The 22,705-nt window shown below is 40.6% G+C and overlaps 1 protein-coding gene and 1 long non-coding RNA gene across 2 annotated transcripts; one reads left to right on the top strand and one right to left on the bottom strand.

The window, feature by feature from the left end:
- Positions 1-12,488: 12,488 nt before the first annotated feature.
- On the bottom strand, positions 12,489-21,980 carry LOC113145898 (uncharacterized). Its single transcript, XR_003297283.1, has 3 exons — positions 21,749-21,980; positions 21,410-21,595; positions 12,489-12,808 (listed from the first exon to the last, which is right to left on the bottom strand). It is a non-coding gene; the product is annotated as an uncharacterized LOC113145898 (long non-coding RNA).
- Positions 14,447-15,814, top strand: LOC113145897 (amphoterin-induced protein 3). Its single transcript, XM_026333043.2, has one exon. It carries the CDS (start codon positions 14,447-14,449, stop codon positions 15,812-15,814), a length of 1,368 nt encoding a protein of 455 aa, XP_026188828.1.
- Positions 21,981-22,705: the final 725 nt, after the last annotated feature.

The following is a 22,705-nucleotide window of genomic DNA, read 5'->3' as shown; positions in this document are numbered from 1 at the left end:
GGCTGCTTTATCATTTACTCTCGCTTTTAAATTCATTAAGAGTGACCCTCTGATGGACCATTTGAAAAAGAGCTGTATAGTTCAAAATCAGTTTATGACCAAGCATTTACAAATCCACACTGCTAGAATATGGACATTTAGCCACATACATTGGATGATTTGTAAAGTAGGAACCCAACTATGTGCAGTAGGTATTCCCTTTCCAAGCAAACATTTGCAGAAGTCGGACTATATATGACAAAATGTCATATATGACAAAATGGTCCAATCATGTGTCTTTTTCCTATAAACCCAGCAATAAGGCACATTAGCTAGGGCTTTTTGTCTAAATTAGAAGCAGAATTATGATCAATGTGACTTAATTAAATCTTGTTTACTTAGACTCTTCCATTCATAAGCATGATTAATCTATATTTTGTTTCAAAGACGCTGCAGTGTTTTTTTTTTACACGGGATATGTCAGACAGAGTTTACTTCTGAGTAATTTAGACTGACTACCTCTCATAAATGCCAGACACTCAGGGACTGATGCAGGATTGGCAGCCCTTTAGAAATCCTCCATTTTTATTTCCCAGATCAGTGACAACATGCAGAGAACATATGCTGTTTAACAGCCCTTGCAACAGCAACAAAAAATCTTATAAATCCTCCAACCTGCATTCAAGCATTTCCTCTATTGGAACACATCAAACAGCAATGAAATCAGCATAATAGTCCTATAATCTAACAGCTTTTTAAAAAGCTAATGTGAGCGTGCTCCCCCGTATGCAATAAGCCACTTTGTTTGTTGAAAACTCGCCAAGTGGCAAAAAAGCAGCTGCTATCTCTGCAGTCTCAAGGGGATAGTTAATTTTAGAAAGATAATCTCCTGCAATATGCTGAGGGATTAAGACGTATAAAAGTTCCAGCATGGGAAGATGATATGGCTGCATAGTCATGGACTGCAAGAAGCATCCAAAACAATTCAGGAATACAGATGTACGTCACTGGTTTTGACCTGCGTGCAGATTAGGAAAAACAAACACCAGTTGTTCAATGACATGTCTGTGTAAATTGCTTTTCCTCTGTCTGTGAGTCACAAATGATGATTGTGATGATGGCAGTTCATCTCTGACTATTAGTGTTGTCTCCCAAGGGTGGATTGCAGTAGTTTCTGAAGAGATTACCTGCAGGAATGCCACACAGAAGTAAGTGAAGTCTGTCTACGTTTTAATCAATGTCATTTGCATATTCAGGACAAAACTAACCCTCATCAGAAGGAGGGTCTCCACCTGGGGCCCTCTTGTCCTTCCCAAGCAATCCTTCTCTTATTAAAAGTTCCCTGGACCATATTCACCTTGCCAGGGAGAACAAAGCATGCTAACAGTGTGTGTGCAGTAGGAAGGAATCCTACAGGGAGGTTTGGACTCAGTATGGCAGTGTGATGTGATGCAGAGATTAAAGACCCCAGAATGGACGTTGGGGGGAGCACAGAGCAGACCTGCTGCAATAATGTTTGAGTCTGGAAGTCAACCAAACAGTAAGTTCCAGGTGAATAACAATGTGTGGATTTGCAGGAATCAGGTTCAAAGTCTGTGAGAGCACAGCAAGCGTGGCCAGACCACCAGTTTGCTTCTTGGACTCCGGCCAAAGTTTTTGAACACCCAGCCAGAGGTAACAGCCAGGGGTAACAGCCAGGGGTAACAGCCAGGGTTCCTCTGATGTTTCTCTGCTGTGCAACACATAGCATACAGGAAAGGAAAATACAACTAAAATGCCTTTAAAGAACCTGAAGATGGAGAAGCCTTTCCTCTGACGGGGGGATTTGTGTCACATTAGTGGGATGCTGAGCAGAAAAATACTAGGTTTCAAAAGATCCCTTAAGGCCCTGCATTGTGGAGACAACCCCTTCCCTCTCATGAGCTCATTTCTGTATGAGATGAGCAAATTTACACTGGCAGACAAACGTAACATTTTCCTGATGCAGGAACTGCTTAAGTGGAGGCTTCATAGGTGGGCAAGGCTGATAAGACGACAGCCAGGATTGGAGGGTCTGAAAAAGCAGCATGAAAAGAAGATGACAGAAATCAGCAAGTGTGGGATTTCTCCCACCCTTTCATTTTCAAACATCTCTTATGCTAAGATCCACCACCAGTTCAAGCAGTGTTGACCTAGACTGGTGTGCCTCTTCATTTCTTTATGGTAACGTTTACCTCAGGGTGCTGTTTGGCTGTCTTTCCTGGCTGAGGCTCATAAGAATATCACCCTGTTTATAGGCTATCAAATGGATTACAGAGTCATTATCAACAGTGTCGTGTGGCCGTAGAGACCTGTCGTTTGCACCACATTTCTACTGTGTCAGCCAGAACACCAAATTCCATGGCAGGCGAGAGTCAAGGTGTGTGTTTTATTGTGCATGTGAATACATTTGTGTGCAAAGCACAGCACAGAGAGAAAAGTGGCTGCACTAAAGGCATGGCTGATCCAGTTTTACACGGTGTCTCATTTCTGAAGTTGGAGCAAAGTGATTGGCCACTGAGTTTACCAACAGACTTTAACTTCACGACCATGGCAGGGAATTACCCTCCGATACACAGCAGCAGTATATAAAAATGATTGGCTATTACTACTTTCTTTTTCTGCTCTATTTTTCTTTTTACTGTCGTGACTGCAGTGCTGCACTAAACCTAGATATTCAAGTCGGGTGCAGAGAGCTGTGGTGAGGCATGTTGGTGTGATGTAATGCAATGTGAAGCGCTCTAAAAGTCTGGGCTCAGCGACGCCATACATGAGACAGCTTACCATCACTGGACACTATGAATTTACCTGCGAAAGGTGACAGGACAAGAAACTAGTGTTATTCAGCTTGGAAATGACACCACTGGCCACCGTCTCTCTAAATCAGATTGATGATCCATTCTCCCTGCCCCAGGGCCACAGTAATGTAAGGGCCTGGGATCCACCGAGACTGCACAAAGACAGATGGGACCTTGTCTGCTATGACCTTGCTGAGCTAATATTTCTCCCAGGCCTTGTCTGTTGCCTCATCATTAAAGGTGCCATGGATATTAACATTGAGGGACTACTTCAAAGACATTGTTTACTTGGATAGGGCATAATCCGGGCAAAGAAAACCAAATCTACCAAATCAGTGTAATAAGGCAAGGAGAGATTACTAAGCAAATTCATATGGCCTGCACATGCACTGTTTTTCAGAGATGTATGTATAATCATACAAGTCATGGAGGTGTACATATGCATCATTCTGCACAAGTATCTACACATGCTATTTGTTAAAAAGACAAAGAAAGTTATGACATTTCACTTTATTTTCCACCTCATCATGTAGAACCTGTTAGTTCTCAATTGATTGATCAGCAATTATGTTGATAATCCATGATTTTCTCAGTCATTTTTTCAAGTTTTAATGCAAGAGATCTTTTCGCGTTTCTTTAGCACATACTTTAGTGGACTGAGTATCTTTCAGGTTTTGTACAGTTGAACAAGCAATATGAAGAAATCACCCTGGACTGTGGGACTTTATAATCAGCATTCTTCACTAGTTTTTCAAATGTTGAAATTATTATTTAAAATTAAATGATCAAAATGATTCATCAACTAATCAAGAAAATAATTCAGATTAATCCTTAATGAAAGTAACTCTTAGTTCCAGTTATAATTGAAAATCTCAGAATAATGGGATTATGGGATAATGGCGTTATCACAGTCGCAGTCCTGATTATGTCTCTGCTCCTTGTTTTTTCTGGACCTGTTACAGCATCGTCTGGACATTCTTCATGTAGTCTTCAGTGCCAGTGTGTTTTCTTTCCCACTCTGCCCTTCTCACCTTCCTTTGTTCAGTGCCAAATTGTTTGCTGTTCTTGTCTTAAGCCTGCATGCTTACCAGTTTCAGTTTTCTTGTCACATGCCAGTACTTGTTTCACTGCTTAACCTGTTTGTTCAGATTTATCTGTTTTTTTTAATGGACTTTACTTTTCCCTTACTATCTCCATCTGGACATTGATGCATCCTCCTCTGCTAACGTTAAGCCTTGTTTTTGTGTTTTCCTACTGCCAATAAACTGTAAAACCTTTCCCTGCCAGCCTGTCTGTCTCTGGCCATCTGTAAGGTGTCCAAGCATGACTGACCTCCAAAGTCCAGTTCGTTTGACTAGTGTTGTTCTCTAGTGTGCTCAAGCATACACCTCAGCATACTCAGTTGGACCTGGGCACAGTATGCATCTAGTGTGATCACTAACCATTCCAGAATACAAATCTTCCTCAAATCAAATCTTCTCATTATGTGATTTACTGAAATTCACTGTGCTGCATAATTAATAGACCTATAAGGCATGAGAGAGGCATATGTGTCACAAAACAACTTCACATAAGCCACAAATGAAATAAAACCATTAACTCCATTGTGTTATGCAGGACTACGTCGCTTCAACACAAAAGTCTGCTTGGGCTCAGAGCATTTTAGGCACAATGTGAGCAGGCCAGGGCAGTGGGGAGAGGAATAATCATGCTCAGGCATGGTAACAGGCAACTGTGCCTAGTGTGAGAATGGCCTTAGCATCTGTATTCGCATGACATGGAAGTCAGTCTGTCCATTATGCCAAATTTACATTTACATTTGTCATTCAGTTAGAGATTTTCTGTTTACATAGCTTTATAGTTCATTAGCTGGTTTCAGGCCTGTAGTCTTAGGCTATTCTAAGTTTTAACTCTAAAATGAGTTAAATGTAAGCTTAAAAAAAAAAAAACACACATAACCTGCAAGGTTAACCATGTTTCCATGGTAACAGTTAGTGATACCTACTGGCAGAAATGATAGAAAAAGAGGAAAACATGGTTCCCAATTTATGGTTTTCTGATAAAGTAGATGGCAAAGTAATGAGAAGGGAAAGTGTTTTCAGAAAGTGCAAAAACTCCTTGGTAACATCGAGCAGGGAATACATCGCTGAGTGTTTTCACGTGTTTAACGAAACTATCCTGAACCTGAGTGAAGCTGGAAGAGTTAATGAGCCACATTAGCTGTATAACTGATGAATTCTTCTAGAAGGTTATTTATCAACCACTCACTCAACATCTCTCCAAACTACAACCACTAGCTCAGTTTGAATTAAAACCTGGTTAAAGCTTATCTTTGGGAAGGTGTCAAGTCTGTGTTTTTATTTTCTATTTTAGTTTTGGACTGAAAGTAATGAAATACAGAATATTTGAAATGAACCATTTAACCCACTGACAGTCTTCACACCACATGTTTGTTTCATGTTCAAAATGGCTGTTTATTTTTTACCATGTTTTCTTTAAGTCATTGCTTTTGCTGCTTTGTGGGCTTTTAAGCCTCAGAATAAATCTACCGACATTAGCAATGGATTGCGATGTTGAAGTTAGACTAGGAAATATGGTCTAGGAAGCAATACAGCACGTCACTGTTACTCACTGCCAGCCCTAAGCAAGAGATAAGGAAATAATCAAAACAGTGAGGCGAGGGCAAACTTCAGGCAGACTGCACTGATAGATGGGCTCCCACTTTCATTCTTTGGTTTCCTGCATCCATTTTCATTCTCTTATTTTATCCAAACCAACCAACATTATTTCTGCTTACGTGCTCACTAATGAATGCTAAATCTTTTTTACCTTTCTGCTTTTTGTAGCTCTCAGTTTACAATAAGCAAGAGAACAACCTTCATGCCCAAACTCCCTTATCTTCAGTTTCTTATCAGTCATTAGCTTTAGCCTGTGATGAGTGTTGGGGGTTTGCAGGGGATAGGTAATCTATGAAATATGGTTTCATTTTGGATAGGCTTTATCAGCCATCAGCAAAGCTATTTAAATTCTGATAATGAAGAATACTGTAAATCCCCCAAGTGCCCTTGTACCAAGGTATACACAGCGCAACAGTATGCAGCGGGTGGTAATCATTGTGTAATCACTCAAACAACAGTGCACATCTAAGCCCCCGGAGCCTCCAAATATTCCCACAGCAGCCCAGCCCCTGATATTTGCTGGGCTTACGATTTGTTCTGGGATCTAAGCAATAAGTAAAGCTTCTTTGTAACGCTGTAGCTAGATTGAATTGGAGAAACATGTTGCACCTGGTGCAGCAAGAATAGGAACGAGAAGCAACAACACTGTCTGCATTCACTATCTGATGGCTGCAACCTTATTGAAAATCTGATAATGATATTTGGTGAACTTAATGGTTGCCCTCTGCAGGCTACAATCAGTCTTACTCAACCCTGTTTTTGTACCCAGTGCACCCCAACCCTACCTGCTTCTCTTTTTTTATCTCCTGCCTCTATCTCTCAGCATGGAGTTGGCAGAGAGGCATGATATATGACCGAGTCCCTCAGTTTTAAAAACCCCTGGCACAACATAATTCTTCCTTTTCCATTTTGTATTCTAGTAGAATTAGTGTCTGCATTAGTGAATAATCAATGAAAATCACTGCAGGTGATCAGCACAAGCCTGTCCATGTTGTGTTTATTGCTTTCTCCATTGTACTCAGATTCAGCTGGAGAACAGCAGGTCTTGCAGGTAAGGATTCTGTGTTCTGCTCAAGGACACTTCAGCAAGAAAGATGCTAATGTGAATTGAGACTTGGACCTAGACTTTGTTGTTAAATGAAGGTCTTTTCCCTCATTACACCCCCTGCTCTTTTATGCTAAATGTAGGATGCCAATACATGCTGTATGCACAGAGCTCCCTTCTAACATGAAGGTGCAATGGCCCAATTTGCCCACAGGGAACATTAAAGTTTCATCTAATGTGCTCTAATGGAGTCAAACTGAGTCATGCTGAAAGACAGTGTAGTACATTTAAAACTAAATCTCTCAGCTGTTGTGGCTGACTTTACTAGGATGTCTTCCAAAACTGCGAACAATACATCACTTCCTCTAAAATATCAAGAGGCTTTCAAGCCACATTGGCATTTTCATTGTTACACATTTGCAATAATTAACAGAGCTAACTTTTTTATTGTGATTAATAATAGAGTAGAAGATAGCATTATTGAGCCACACATTAAATTGTGCTCATTAAATTGACTTTTCTGAATGCACCAACTCAGACTACTCAGCAGGACTATGGAAAGGTCAATGTGATCATTATATAATTTAGCTGAAGAACAATTATGAAATGGTCTAATAAGATTTTTAATGAGCAGTGTGAGAGTGACACATCCTTCTCTGTGGAGCTAATCCATCTAATTGTCAAAATGTGAAGATCCATTTCACAGCTTTAACGCAATGCAAAACATGTAACTTAACCCTTTGGTTTCCAAATTCAATGCTGCTGAGGGCACTTAAGTAGAATGTTAACATGAAGTGCTGAATTTTTACTTCAGCACTTTAATTTGTAGTTGCTTTTTCACTTTTATTCCAAAACATTTCAGAAAGAAAGAGGCCTAATGTGTTTTTTACTTCATTGCAGCTGACAGTTATAACTATTAACTCCTTTACAGATTGATATTTTACATTTCAAACACAAATAATATGCAATGTTTAAGGTGAAATCAGTCATTCTAAAAATATTTTGCCAGTCATTGATTAACATTCAGAAAAAAACATGAAATGTTGGATTTCTGCTTATCCTGAGAAGTTTCATTGATATTTTGCTATTTTGGTTTAAATAATGTGAGTACCTCTTCCACTACCGGGGCTAAACATAAAACTGAAACTTGCATAAGGTGTCATTTTTTTCAGACATGTTATTCATTTCCATGCGTGAAGCACAAAGTGGAACTAAAAAATAAATTTTCAAAGTTTTGGCATCTCATCAGCTTTGCTACAAATTCACTCCAAATACATTATTTTCGCTCCTCTGCAGACAAATGCCTGTGATGTGAGGGGCAAAGTTTGGAATGGTTCCAGAAGACCAACTCTCCATTTTGCTGGCTTCAGCACTCAATAGGTCCATGATTAAAGCCAGTCTATTTTATTGATTGAAAAGGAAGGAGAGAAAACCCAGAACCTTTCTACTCTTCAGTTTCCACTCCTCCATCTGTAAAAGTGGTGGAAAAGCCTCCCTTGACCATGTCCAGGCAATTTGGGTGGAGCGGGTCTTTCCTGTTGCACTCAGTGACTCTGGCCATGCTCTGTTACCTCATCTCATCAGCTGAGAAAGTATTTGTGCTTGTAGCTCCAGAGAAGGCGGCCACGAGTTAAATTGAGTTACCTGTTCAGAGATGGTTTCATTTTCCATGGATGGTCCAGGGAATGCTTGATGGAACTGCTAACTGCTCATCACCCCTCATGTCCCCCAGTGTGTGTCTGAGCAGTGAGCAGTGACACGGCGACAGCGTCGTGGCTCAGGTGGCACAGGCAGCTGGCTGCAGGATCCATCACACTCAATCTCAACTGTGAAGTGCAGTCAGATCAACCTCCTCTGTGCAAGACATTGGTGTTTCTCTGTCAAAGAAGCTTTGTCTCTCTGTGCCATCTTTACTTTACAGAACTGCAGCACAAAGGTAAAAACAGTTGTCTGCATTCATGACCATGCACAAGGACATGCACATATGCAATCAGGCATTTCAGATGACATATGGGCAATAGATTCCCAGAGTAATAAGATAATGATTAATCTTATGGCTGGGATTTTGATGAAATCACTATATTATGTACATTAATCCTCATTGATTAGGGCATAATGGATTTTCTAAGATATGTCAATCTACCATAAGTGATGTGGAAGGGTAAGAGGCTTGAGGGTTGTCTTGTCTGTGTGTGTTGATAACCACAGGGCGGGAGATGAAAGGCAGAGAGGAGAAGTGTAAAGAAATGATGTGGGGGGATAAGAGTTAAGAGGATAAACGAAACAAGAGGGGTAGAGGATGAGAGAAGGGGCAAGAAGCAGAGGAAGGTTTAGTGGATGAGCGGTGAGGAGGGAGAAGCTATGAGGGCCAAAAAGAGAAACAGAAGATGACAAAAGGGAAAGAAGAGGAACGAGATGAGAGAATAAGAGATAAAAGAGCAGGGGAAGAGCAGACAGCCTGCCACCCCACAGTCACATCACACAATTTAGTATGTTCTGGCCCATAATGTTTTATAGCACAATCACTGATAGCACAGTAGTCAGTAGTGATCTCATTTCACAACCCATATCCTTCAGTAATGTGAACACAAAGGGAGAAGCAGAGCCATTAGCAGCGTCCAGTACTCATCTACTGCTACTCATGCATAATTGGCTTCCATGGAAGGAAGCAAGAAAGGGTAAACAGCAAGCAATCATATTAACTCCTGTGAGTCCTAATTGAAATCCGTTAACAATCAGCGTAGATGATAGAGGCTGAGGAGACGTGGGGCTCTTCATACCCTGAGCCCTGCACACTGCTGTCTGACTATTGACATGTGTGAATACGTGGGTTTGCATTATAATCAAGAGTTATGTTGTATTCTTCTGCTCATGAATCAAATCAACACAGCAGCCAAACATCTGCTATAGTGGAGTCACTATGCCTGGCCAAAAAATACACAAGTACAACTTCACAGTAAAACTACAAATAGTAATTTCAACACTTCGTATTATGTAGAAAAGAAAGAAAATATTAAATTGGTGGTGTCCCGGCAGGTAGACATATTACCTTTGGGCTAAACCTAGAACAATAAAACAATACTGGCTGCTATTAGCTTATTGCAGTTATCCTGTATCTGTATATATAAGGAAAGACAGGAAACAATAAATACAGAACAGAAATGCCAAGGTAGGATTGAGGGAATTTAGAAACAGTGCCTCCATTATATAGTTTGTCCACCTTAGAGCACTGGCATAATTTTTTAAATAGAAATTGTCCTACTCAGTATACATTAGTCATACACCGCATGTTATAAGTTTATGTTTAAATAAATATATGATCTGTATTAGCCCTGAAAATTCAGCATCAGGTTGTTATTCTTTGAACAGAGCCAGGCCAGCTGTTCCCCCATGCTTACTGTCTTTTTTCATGCTGAGCATTGCTAACCAGCTGCTGGCTGTAGCTTCATATGAGATGTGGTGTCCAATTATTGGCAAGATAGTAAGTGAATGTTGAACTATTCTTTTAGGACTGTTTACTGACAACAGCCTTCAGATCTGAATGCATAATTTTAAGTGGTATGTGCCTACAGTTTTATTTTCCAGTATTTTAGATGCCATTTATCAGTGGCAGCAGTAGTGATATAGGGAAAGAGTGCACTGGGTGCTTCACCACTACAGCTGGGTCTTAAACCACTAGATGGTGTGCTTGTCTTTCCACACTTAAAAGACATCCACCAGATGGGCTGAGTGGATTCAAGCTCTAACTGGAGAAGAAAGAGTCAAAACTGTCTTCAACAATACGGCGTGTGTGACTCAGTGTTATGGAACATATAAAGCCACTATCTCACCATGTTGTGCGCAAGACTTTCTCAAATAATGCACTACAATCCACTAAGAATACAGACCATATGGAGCAGCCGAGCAGCTCCCTGTGACAAGCAAACAATCTTGCGTTGCCTGAAATTCCTTTTTAACAAAGATCTCATCCAGACTGTAAATTCACCCAGGGAGAGAAGAAGAATAAAACTCAATCCTCTGAATCTTTACCTAGGCACTGACTCATTCATTTTTGAAAGTCTGGCTGCCAGCCATGCTAACAAAAATCTGTTGAAAAGCAGAATAAATACTGAACAAGTGTGCATATGTTCAGGTTCAAAGGTTCATAAATGGCAGACAGAGGCTATGGAAATCCTTCAGTTGCAGGGTTTACAGAGTTGCTGTTGGATATTTCAGCGCAATACTCTGGCAGTCAGGCCTGCTCTAGTGTGTTGTTCTACTCTGACACTTTGTGAAATATTTATTCAGTAATAAACATACAGCTTGACATTGTTTATTTTCATGTCTCCAGCTTCAGCTTCAATTTATCTTTCAAATCACATTACACTATGTTATTGAACTAAGATATAAAGCAGCTATTCAGTATTAAGCTATTAAGGATATTCTAACATAATTTTATCACTTGTTTTTGAGCCTAGCATCATTTTTGAGTATAGAGAAAGAATGAGTCTCAGTTCTGCATTCATGCATTTCTCTGCATTAATGTTCAATCCCACAAAAAATATTCTGCATCTGAGAATATAAAGCTTTATATTATTGAGTCTTAGTGAGCTTCACTGCTTCACATGGGCAAGATAAGAGCAGACATTTCCCTGTGCTGCAGTGTGTTTCCTTTTTTGCCCCCCTTTTCCTCTGCAGCAGATGGTAAAGAGAAAATCACTTTCTGCTGGGGGCAGGATGCATCAGGGTTGGGTTTAAGCTTTGAGGTCCACTCTGAACATGACTGATTTGACAGGAATGTTTTGCATTGCTGAGTCTAATCAAATATATGTGAAAGAAGAAGGTGGGATTTACAAAACAGCTGGTTACAAAGACAAAGATTAGGTTAGGGATCTTACACAACTGCAGACTAAATCCACACAAACAAGACAAAAGACACATATGGTATGGAGACATACAGAGACTCAGAAAGACTGGTTAACCACACTGAGTGGACAAAGGGTGGCAGATAAGGTGTTAACACTGACTGAGCACCTCATTTGGCTGAAACTACACAGACTGTTCTTGTATGATTAGAAGCAATCAGCACAAAAAGACAAAAAAAAAAACTGTCAAATTAAGTGAATATGTCCACACAGAAACTCGATTCTTTCTTTTATATTTACCTGTTCATGCTGTGATCCAATTGATCTCTGAGGACAATGACGATCGAACTCAAAAATGATGGATCCTTTTCAGGCTAGAAGTCAATACTGCAAATAATGAGGCAGTGAAAGGTTGTCAACAGCAGAAAAACAAGGGCTGCTTGAGAAAAATAATATTTTCCCCACACAATTACACTGTGGCTTAAAACAAATGCAGCCACTGACATGATGCTGGCACAATGATGCACCTTATTTTAATGCCTCATACTCTCATATTCTTCTGAGTGCAGCAAACCATGAATCATTACCAGCTTATGCAGATGAACCCACGGGTTTATAGCTGTTATGTGATCTGTTTACAATTAGGGACTACATACATGATCGGAGCAGCCCATTCAACAAACTATAGATTTACATAAATCTGTAAACAATCAATGAAACATGAATATTTAAAAAAGCTCTTTGGATAAACACTTTATTTTACAGTAGGACAAAGTACAATATGAAGGAAGATACAGTAGACAAATTACTCTGAGGCCATATAAGACATGATATAAACCCACATACACATAGCACCTACAAGGAGGGCCTGTTCATAATCCTCTTCGAACATATCTCCAATGTACATGTGTGGGTGTATATATTTTTTACATGTTCCAGCCAAGCTGATGACTAGCCTTGGGACAAGACTGTGTGTAAAGCCAGTGATAGCTTGTTCATTTCAACACAACCAAATGGTGTTTTCTTTATCCTATTCTTAAACACTGAGGATAAATATCATAGACTGATTTTAGACTAAAATCTTAAACATTCCCCTGCGGTTTTCTGCATCCACCTTCCTGTGGACTACACATCTGTGCCCATCATCCCACCTTTTGAGAAGTGAATCCCATTCACTGAATCCATGGGGATTCAGTTATGTGCCTCTGCAGTGTGAGTGAGTGGGAGCCAGTCAAAGCCCCAAGCACTTATAGGGAGGGGGGGTGGTGGAAGGTTGAGAGTAGCAGTGAGGAGGTGGCTGCTGGAAGGCAAAGCTAATTCACTGTGACAGAAATCAGAGCTGTCAGGACCACCATGACCAAGCTGCATGGACGGCATATATCCAGTCAAACCCACAGCTGAGAGGAACGAAGGATGTCGCAGGCTCAGAAAGAAAGGAGGGATGTACTGTATGAGACAGAGAGAAAGAATGTAAGAATGTGTATGTGTGTGTGTATGGATCATGCAAAACCACTGAAATAGAAACACCAAGGTAAGGAGGCACACATTTAAGAAGAGACCATCAGTGTGAGAAAGACTTTCAGCACAGAAGCATTAAAAATACACTGAGATTATAAAAGGGATGGACAGGATTAGCCAAATTCAAGAACTCAGAATATAATCCAGGTGTATTTACTAGGATAAGTAAAAAGCCATCCAGACACACACACACACACACACACACACACGCACACGCACACGCACACGCACACGCACACAAAAGAAAAAAAGTATAGTAGGTATAGTTAAATTTCAGCCCTCTGGAATTATTGGTGAAAGGTTACCGGATAACACATGTAATATTCATGAGGAAAGCTCATAGGATCCACTAATCTGTTAGTAAGCAAAATACTAAAAGTTTAATGAAACGGAATATTAATAGGATATCGTGGGAAATCTGATATTGTTGAAAGAGGGAGAAGGAGATATAGAGAGGGTAACCACCAGCATCATTACTTAATGATGAGAGAGGGAGACACAAAGCTGGTCTTTAAATGACACAGAGAAGGAGGAGGGGATTGTGGGAGATTAAGTGAGCTCCGTGCTGTTTGACATACACTGCAAAAGCACTGCAGGATGTTTGTTGAGCGGCACTCTCATTTGGGACGGAGAGGTAGCCAGTAAGAAGACCTCAAACCTGGCTGTGGGGAAAGGTGAGAGCAGTTCATTATTTCTTGAGCACCTTGGCAGGAGGAATCAGACAAGCAGATAAGGATTAATCACCAATGTTGTGGTATTAGTAGTTGAATATCCCCTGATAGGACAGAAGGGCAAAAAACAAGAAAGTTGGAATCTCATGTTATCTTGGGTTTGTGGCTCCAAAGTGTTATTTCTCTTTTTTATTTTTATTAATTCTATTATTTTGGGAGGGAGAACTAACCAGGTGAGACAAATTGCTCAGTGATCAGACATCAACAGCTGGAAATCTGTTTGAAATGGCCTTTAATAATGTTGAAATTCCAGTGCCCTGATACCAACTAAGAAATCTCTCATTTTTCTGAGATCTTGACTTTTAAACACTAAGCTCTGTTTAAAAGTTTCCTCTTTTCAGCTGCATCAATCAATCAATCAATCAAAAAACTGAACTGAAAAACCTTCTGGATCTAAGCTGCTTGTTAGATAAAACAAGACATTTCAAGAGTTTAAAAATACGATTAATTGATTGAGAAAAAAACTGAATAATAGAGGTAATGAAAATAAATGCTGCAACCCCTCAGCAATAACTGCATGATAAAATCTGCATTATTATTCTATTATTTCTGTGTATACAAATAGTCTGAGGTGAGTACTGAAAGCTGATATGGGATAGAAGATATTTCTGAGGCACAAGAGATTTGTGAGCACTACACTGAGCCATTTTTCATCTTCTGCTATAGACACTGAGGGCTCCTGTATGGCATTAACCTTCTATTGAAGAAGTCAAGGCAGTGGGTGGGTGGACAAAGAACAGGTTTTTAATATATCACAGTGTTTTTCTTTTGATTGTTATCTAACCAGGGAGAGCTGCAAGGATCAAAAACCTTAAAGGATCCAACGTCCAGAAACATGACCTTTGGACTGCATGTAAACCATGTCCTGGTGCTGTGGTTCTGTGTCCTTCGTGGCTCTGAGGAGACCTGCACATCTGTGTGTCTCTGTATAGCTGACACAGTGAGCTGTAGTGCCAGTGGTCTGAGCAAGCTACCGCTGTCCCTGCCATCCTTCTCTGTCACCCTTGACCTCAGTCACAACCACCTGTCCTGGCTGAGTCCAGGCAGCTTCAACACAATGTCTAGACTTGAAAACCTCAGGGTAGCCCACAATCAGATCAGCAGCCTGGGTCACGGTGTGTTTTACAACGTCTCTAGCCTTAGGCACCTTGACCTGTCTTCCAACAAGCTGCATATCGTGGAGCAACACTACTTTCAGGGGCTGTGGAGGCTCGAGGAGCTCCTTCTCTTCAATAATAAGATCACACAGGTGGAAGCTGGCACATTCAATGGTCTGAGCAGCTTAAAAAAGGCCTACTTCAGCCTCAACCAAATCACACATTTCCCGTTCTTCTCCATCCAAGACCACAGTCACCCTTTCCTGACCATGCTGGACCTCTCATCCAATCGTATAACTACTCTGCCCTGGGAGAATGTGAAAGATTTGCCTGGTTTGGTGCAGCGAGGGCTTTATCTCCACAACAACTCTCTTATCTGTGACTGTGACATGTACAGTGTGTTCTGGCATTGGGAACTGAGGGGTTACAACACACTGAAGGACTTTATGGATGAGCACACCTGCACCATCTATGGGGACCCACGGACATCCATCCAGTTCCTGAGACGAACACGCTTCTTCAACAACTGCACTGTGGAAAAAGCCGTCTCACAGCCTGTGACCGTGCTCCTCTCCACTGTGTTAGTTTCAGAAGGAGAAAGAGTGCGCCTAGATTGCCAAACATCTCTGAGTGGCACAGACGTCTCATTTACATGGCTCTCCCCCACCAAGGGGTATATTACTGAGGCTAGCATAAATGACACACTAATTAGCCTGTTTCCTAATGGTACCTTGGAGATCCAAGCAGCCAAGGTCAATGACTCAGGTCTGTACGTGTGCACAGCTCTGGATGTTAAACAGGCACTGAATGCAACCCGGGAGATAAATGTGACAGTGGTGCTGCCTGAAGCACAGCCATTCAACACCGGCTACACAACGCTGCTGGGCTGTATAGTGACCATGGTCCTCATCCTCATGTACCTCTACCTGACTCCGTGTCGCTGTAGCTGGTGTAAACAGCCCAAACCTCCAGTTATCCCCATTGCGACCTACGACCCCACCACCCTAACTTCTGTCTTCTCCGACGCCACTAGAGAGCAGCCTAAGATCCAAACAAATAAGCAGGTGGCATTCATGGAGCTCATGACAAGTGACGAAGGAACATAATGCACTCCTGAAAGCTAAGGCAAAAACAGACTATTTTTTCTTGTCCTCTGCTTGTGACATGGAAGTAGAAAATCCTAGAACACAAACTCCCTACTCAGGAATTAGTGTTGACAGTGTTAACACTGTAAAAACAAAGATAATGAGATCTCTTTTTGGATTTCCCACTGCAGTTAAAAAGCCTCCTGAACAAACAAAGTAATAATTCCTGTTCCAGTTCTGATTTTCTCTGTCATCTGGCCTGATGGGGCAGCACAGTGGATTAGCGGTTAGCACTTTCGCCTCACAGTAAGACTGTCCTGGGTTTGTAACCTGGCAAGAGCCTTTCTCTGTGGAGTTTGCATGTTCTCCCTGTGCTTGTGTGGGTTTTCTCCAGGTACTCTGGTTTCCTCCCACAATCCAAAAACATTTATGTCAGGTTGATTGATGACTCTAGTGAGTGTGAGTGTGTGAGGTTGTTTGTCTCTATGTGGCCCTGTGATGGACTGGTGACCTGTCCAGGGTGGACCCCTGCCTTTCACCCAAAGAGAGCTGGGATAGGCTCCAGCAGATCCCTGGGACCCTAGTTAGGAATTAGCAGGTATAGATGATGGATGGATGGATGGATCTGGCCAGGTAGTCAAAATAAAAGTTTCAACTTTGGTTTATTACCTTCACTGCACTGTCCCTACTATAGCACAGTAAAGCCATTATCAACCATCCCCTCCCCGCCAGGTTCATATTTTGACAATGTGAATTCAGCTCATGTATCTTGGTTCAAACCTGTTACATTAACCTGGCAGCAGAAAACTGGCTCTCTATCTGCACTCTGCTTATCTGGCAAACAGTGAAGTACAGAAATCAGGAGTGTCAACAAACCGAAATCAGCTATTGGACTGCTCTTCAAAGACAGCATCTCTTTGATCACACACAACAGAGCACTCTGAACACTGCAGAACAAACAACCACAGAATCTGACCTGAAGTGACAGATATTCAAGCAGCTCTGACACAAACCCTGAAGGGGGCATGACTTTCTTTATTTTCTTTTTGTTATTTCTTTTTTTTATTTTGGTGTAACATTCTTCAAATGACAGACTTACACACTGCAACAACTGAAATGAAAGATGTTACACTGCCAAGAAAGAAGACGAGACCAAACCAGACTAAAAAGAACATATGGGAGGTTAGGTATGAAAGGATATTTGAAACCTGATGAATCAAACGCTATCCTCTAAAGAAACAAATCAATTATAAGCCCAAGCATCCCTTAGAGTTTGTGATTTAATCGTAATGCACACACTGGGTGGGACTAAGGCTGTATTGAAATCAAAAATGGATTACAGGTAATCCTTCACATAATTTAAAGAGAAGTTATCAGTAACCGCATACCTGACATGGCACTAGAGAAAAAGCCATTGATTATTTCTAAAACCTTAATTAAAACCTGACACCTTTCAAGAACGAGGAGACTAATATTGTGCAAACTGAATGTAGAGGCACAGACAAAAAAGGTGGAAATCTAAAATCAAATGTGCAGCCATGATGAAAATGGGCCAGACAAGCTGTTTGACAGCCCTGGGTTTTAGCACTGTTAAACTCTGAGGGATTAAGCAAAAATCCGTTACACTAAGAGAACATTGTACTGCAATGCACCACTTTGTTTAATCACACTACCATTGACTTTTTATATTTAGCACACCCAAATGTTTTCATGATGGTAAACAACATTTGAATTCCTGAACAAAGATTATGTAACATGCCTCTATGTGCCCATGTGATGCAACATCTTGTAGCAGAGTCTGTCATGACCCGTTGTTTTTCAGAGACGGTCTATTGGAGACATTACATGGTGTGACGACTTGGGTTTAGGTTTTAGGAGATTACCAGAAGAATAAAAAACAGGTGCTTAGTCAATTTCAGTGTTTTTAAATCCCTCTAATCTGGTTTCATTCCAGGACACATAGCTGGGTTGGGATTTATTGTTCCTGATATGATTAGCAGATGGGTTAAAACACATAACAGATAATGTGACCATTTAATGAAGGGATTTCTATTTTGGAGGGTAAAATAGGTGACCCTGGTTATGTAAGCACATAGGGATTTAGGCAGCATGTCAGTGTTATAGTAGGATGACTGAAGTCAGCATCCTGATACCATTTGGAATCCAACATTTTATTTTAACCTTGTGACAGCAACTACTTCACTGCTAAAGGGGGAGCCTCCGAAGTGCATTTTGAAAAATTAGAGGTATAAATATCACACCATAAATGACTGTGCTCCATTAAATGATCACACATAGTCCTGCTCATTTGAAACATGCAGAGCTAGAGGTATATGTTGCTCGCTGAAAAAGGAACATTACACCAATCCCAAACTCTCATTTCAACATGAGACAGAATTTGCTTTTTTCTTTTTTTTTTTTTTATATATATAAACTGAGAAGGGTCAGATGAAAAGATGACACGCTTCGGACATATTTTATTCACAACACGAAAGGGGACAGATGTCATTTGTATATTTAATGCTTTCCATTGTTCTGTGCTCTAAAAATTCAAGAGAAATAGGAATACAACAGTAAAAGGGTGATTACGTTCTGTTTGCTATAGTTGAGATGTGATGACATATCTGTTGGATCAGTCATGGGCAACAGTGTGCAACAGTGAGTACCTTTAACTGGACTGAGTAACAGAGGGTGCCTTAATGTAGATCCCAGAAATGCAAAATGGACAGGAGACAGCAGAAACAACAACAAACTGGGACAAGGGCTACAGGTTCAGTTATGGTTGGTTTGGTTCCTAGCCTGTTTGAAAGCCCTGTTGACCTACAAGTAAGAGACAATAAATCCCAGACAATAAAGAAAAATAGAGGGGAGCACAAGTGAGGCAAGCTGTGATTTTGGATATCATCATATACAGCAATATGTTATATGGGTTGTGTTTAAATGAATTGCCTTCAAATAGACATCCCAAGTACATGTAACATTTACACAATGATAGGTACTGTCACTAAGTGAACTTTGAAAAATCATGAAACTTTCCAGTCGACACAGAAAGGTGAAAACTAGGTCTGATTGGTTCATTCTTACTGTTTGCTGCAAATAATCGTGAACTGCTCCAACAAATTATGCAGATGTAAAGGAAGGACCCCTTGATGCTTGAAAAGATGCCCTTTTCCAAAGCAAAACACTCCACCAGGCTTCAATTAAAGCATGCACTTCTCTTTCCAGATTAATTGTTTTCCTAGTTCAGCTGGGCTCCCAGGGAATCTAAATCATCTTATTTAAGAATCTAATTACTGTGAAAGCGGATTTTACCCTGAATAGCACAAGTTGAATTGCTTCCACTTGTGGAGGGCTGTTTTGACAGTCATCGGGGGCTATTACTGAGCTGTCAAAACAGTCATCAGGCACAAGTGGAAGCATCCAGCTGTGGCAGATACATGCACATCATTCAGACACTGCACCATCCACATATAAAAGCTCAGTGATGGTCCAGCATCACCAAACTGCCTAAAGCAGGGGTGTCAAACTCCAGGCCTTGAGGGCCATGGTCCTGCTTGTTTTCCAACTATCACGCCTGGAGTGAAGCCTTTCTTTCAAACTGACTGGACACTTTACTTGGAATATGTGTTTGTTTCAGAATAGTCCACCAGCTGGTTTCACTGTGTTGCGTATGTTTTTCAATAGTTAGACTGGTTCTTTCCCAAAAATGCTTGAAATAAATAGGACCGCTGGAGACTGCAGGGTGTTTATCATACCTCTGCAGTGATTATGAAGGCAGGCCACGCTCAGTGTTGTCTAAGTAGTATGAAGTAGCTGGATGTCCTACAGGATTCGGGTCTCAGTCATCACAGTGGGAAATGTTCTACATACCTCATTAAACAAAGGTATGGATCTATTACATTACACTGCAAACAATCACATTGAGTATAGGCAGTGATACAATCTGATCTAAGCAATTCAGTTTGTGGGGAGCAGTCTCTTGGCTCTCTGCCTCACTGGGGTCTTTATGTGCTTCAGTAAATAGACTTTAGCAGGATAATGACGATACTGTAAGATTTGACAAGCACAATGATTCGAAGTATTTCAAGTTTTATACTATTGCTCATGAGCCCTTTTCTATACATCCTCTTGTATTTTATTCATCCCCAGTGTGAGGCTTTTGTCATTTCTCCCAACAGCTTTATCGGATCACGTTGTAATGGTGCTTCCTTTGTTATTATCTGTCACACTTGTCCAGTAAAATGAAACAATGAACTCTCATGAAATATGGCTTTATTGTTTCCATTAAAAAAAAGACGTTTGCTGTCACAGACTGTCTGGCTACCCTATCTACAATGTCTTATAGTGATAGTTAATAATTTACGGTGCTGTATTACTATTTAGCCATGTTGGCCGCGTGGCTCTCTAGGGATAGCAAAGTCGTTTGTGCCACTTTGGTTCAGACCGAAATATCTCAACAACTATTAGATGGATTGCCGTGGAATTTTGTATAGACATTAATGGTGTCGAGAGGATCTAATGTACTAACTTTGGCAATCCCCTGACATTTTCTCTACCCCAACAACGATGCAGTCATCTTAAGACTCACTTGTCTTTAAATGTACTGGGTGGATTACCATGAAACCTGAATGTTAATGCTATAATCACTGCAGCTGGAATACAATGACTAGGTTTTTCATATGGCATCTTCATCAGGTTGACGACTAAATAACCTCATGCACTGAATTCACATGATATGTGAGATATGTGTAACTTCAGCATTTTTTGTCAGCATTCAGTTTTAGCATTTAGCTCAAAGCATCACTGTGCAGACCAAAGTAGTAGACCACAAGTAGGCCGATGAACTTTGAAAGTTTCCAATATATTGACACAAGTAACTGAGTTTGCCTCACTAAACAATACTGGATTTGGCAGGTTTCCTGTGCTAATACAGCCACTTCAAGTGTTTTGTGTGTCTAACCACATCACAAAGTTTTGACTCAGTAATGACTTTAGATAACCTACACTTGTTCCCTGATCAAGCCCCACTCAGACACAAGGTTGCCTCATAGGCTGCAAGTAAAAGAACAATACCAGTGGAAACGGGGGGATTTCCTTATGCTGAGGTATTGAGGCACATAAGTACTACTCAGTTACACTCATTAGATTAGAGCTACGTTTCATTCTGGCCTAAAGCAATACATCCTGTAATGGCACCGCTTCAGGTACACCTAAATCCTCCTTTAGAAATGTGCACAAAGTGAAAAAGTTTGTTTGACCTGGTTGTTACTTCCCCTGTATGCCCCAATCCAGAGAAATGTCTTTTTATTTTAAAAGATGTAGCCAAAATTAGCTAAGCACTGACACAATATAACTTTATATAATAATATCAAAAAATAAAATGTAGCATTATTTATAATGTGGTTTCTCCACAATAACTGCTTTTGATTTTGCTTTGATGTTTTGTATACTTTTACTTCAGTAATATTTTGAATGTAAAACTAAAATTTGTATGGAGTATTTTAGACTATGCTATTTGTACTTTTAAGTAAAAGTACACAAGTATTATTAGCAAAACACAAGCATTATATATATATATATATATACACATATACACACATACATATATATACGTACCTCAGTTTTTGGGTCACAGTTTCACTTTCAAACGTTAAAGTGCCTGTTAGCATTGAAGAGGCACTTTAACATTTTAGTAGAATTTTCTTAATTTGCCAGTCCAACATATCACAGTGTGGTACCTGATCCAGGTATCCAGGTCCAGCTGGTCAGTTTTAGCCAAACCGTGTTCACTGCCTTTGTGCTCTGTTTGATAGAGGGGTTATATATGTGCGAGAGGATTAGGGGACTAAACCAAACACCTCTAACTACCAAAGACAGCTGAAATCTTTAGCGATAAACATCCGCACTGGTACTTTCTGAGGCATCTGTGGCAGATTCATGCTTCACTGGCGTTACCTGCTCGACTGTCCTGGTCCAGAAAGAGACACAGCTGGTGGTGACCTGTTGGACGTGTTTCCAGCTGTGTATGGACTGTAGGTCGAACAATGTTTACAGACAGTATCTTTTTCTGTTCACTATTTTCTCTCCCTCATCTTTGTGCTCAACAGCAAACCGGAAATGTCCACACACCGTAGATTTGTGTGACAGCTGAGCTTCTTCAAACTTCTGTCTCCAGACTCCACCTGTCATGGCGCTTTCCTTTTTCTTTTTAGCGCTTCCGTGACTTACAGTCCAATTACAGAGGGGCAGGGGCGGGGCATGGCAGTGATTGGATATGTGTTCTCTGGGGAGGGGTTCTCTGGACCGGCTAACACACACGTTAGCAAATACACACTAACGCAAAATTGCACAACTGAGAATCCTAAACGAGTATTGAACCGTGGATGATGAACCGGACGGTTCAATTTTAAACCGAGAACCGCTGCATCCCTGCTGTTAAGTAATTTAGTTAGGCAGAACAGTCCTGTAGTCATGCAGGGATTTAGCTGTAGCACTGGACTGTGCCACTATACTGAGAGATGTTTCTAGTTTTTTGTCCTAGCCTTGTTGATGTTAATGAGATTTGCACTCATATATATATATGGAGAATATACACGTAGAAAACATTTCCTTCTATCTAAAAACTGTAATTTTGCGATTGAAGCATGTTCAATAATCAGTATTTTTGATATTTTCTTCATATTGACACAGTCATGGTGTTTGGTGGGGAGAAATGTAACAGCAGTGTGGGGTGATGCTGATAACCAAACCTTGCTCAGTAAGCCTCTCCTAAATGAATCTGGGCTTGTGTGATAGGTCTTAGCAGTGCAATTGATTTAATATTTTTTAAAAAACACATTTTCACAGTTTACAGAGTTCCCATGGCATAACTATTGCAACACTGGCATGGGGCACTTGAGATAAAGTGTTAAC

This window comes from Mastacembelus armatus, chromosome 7 (assembly GCF_900324485.2).
Source record: "Mastacembelus armatus chromosome 7, fMasArm1.2, whole genome shotgun sequence".
Taxonomy (NCBI): Eukaryota; Metazoa; Chordata; class Actinopteri; order Synbranchiformes; family Mastacembelidae; genus Mastacembelus; species Mastacembelus armatus.
This window is presented reverse-complemented; position numbering and strand designations above follow the sequence as displayed.

Bases quoted from the DNA above. Each gene is read 5' to 3' on its own strand.
- LOC113145897 (XM_026333043.2), top strand. From the start codon at position 14,447: ATGACCTTTGGACTGCATGTAAACCATGTCCTGGTGCTGTGGTTCTGT.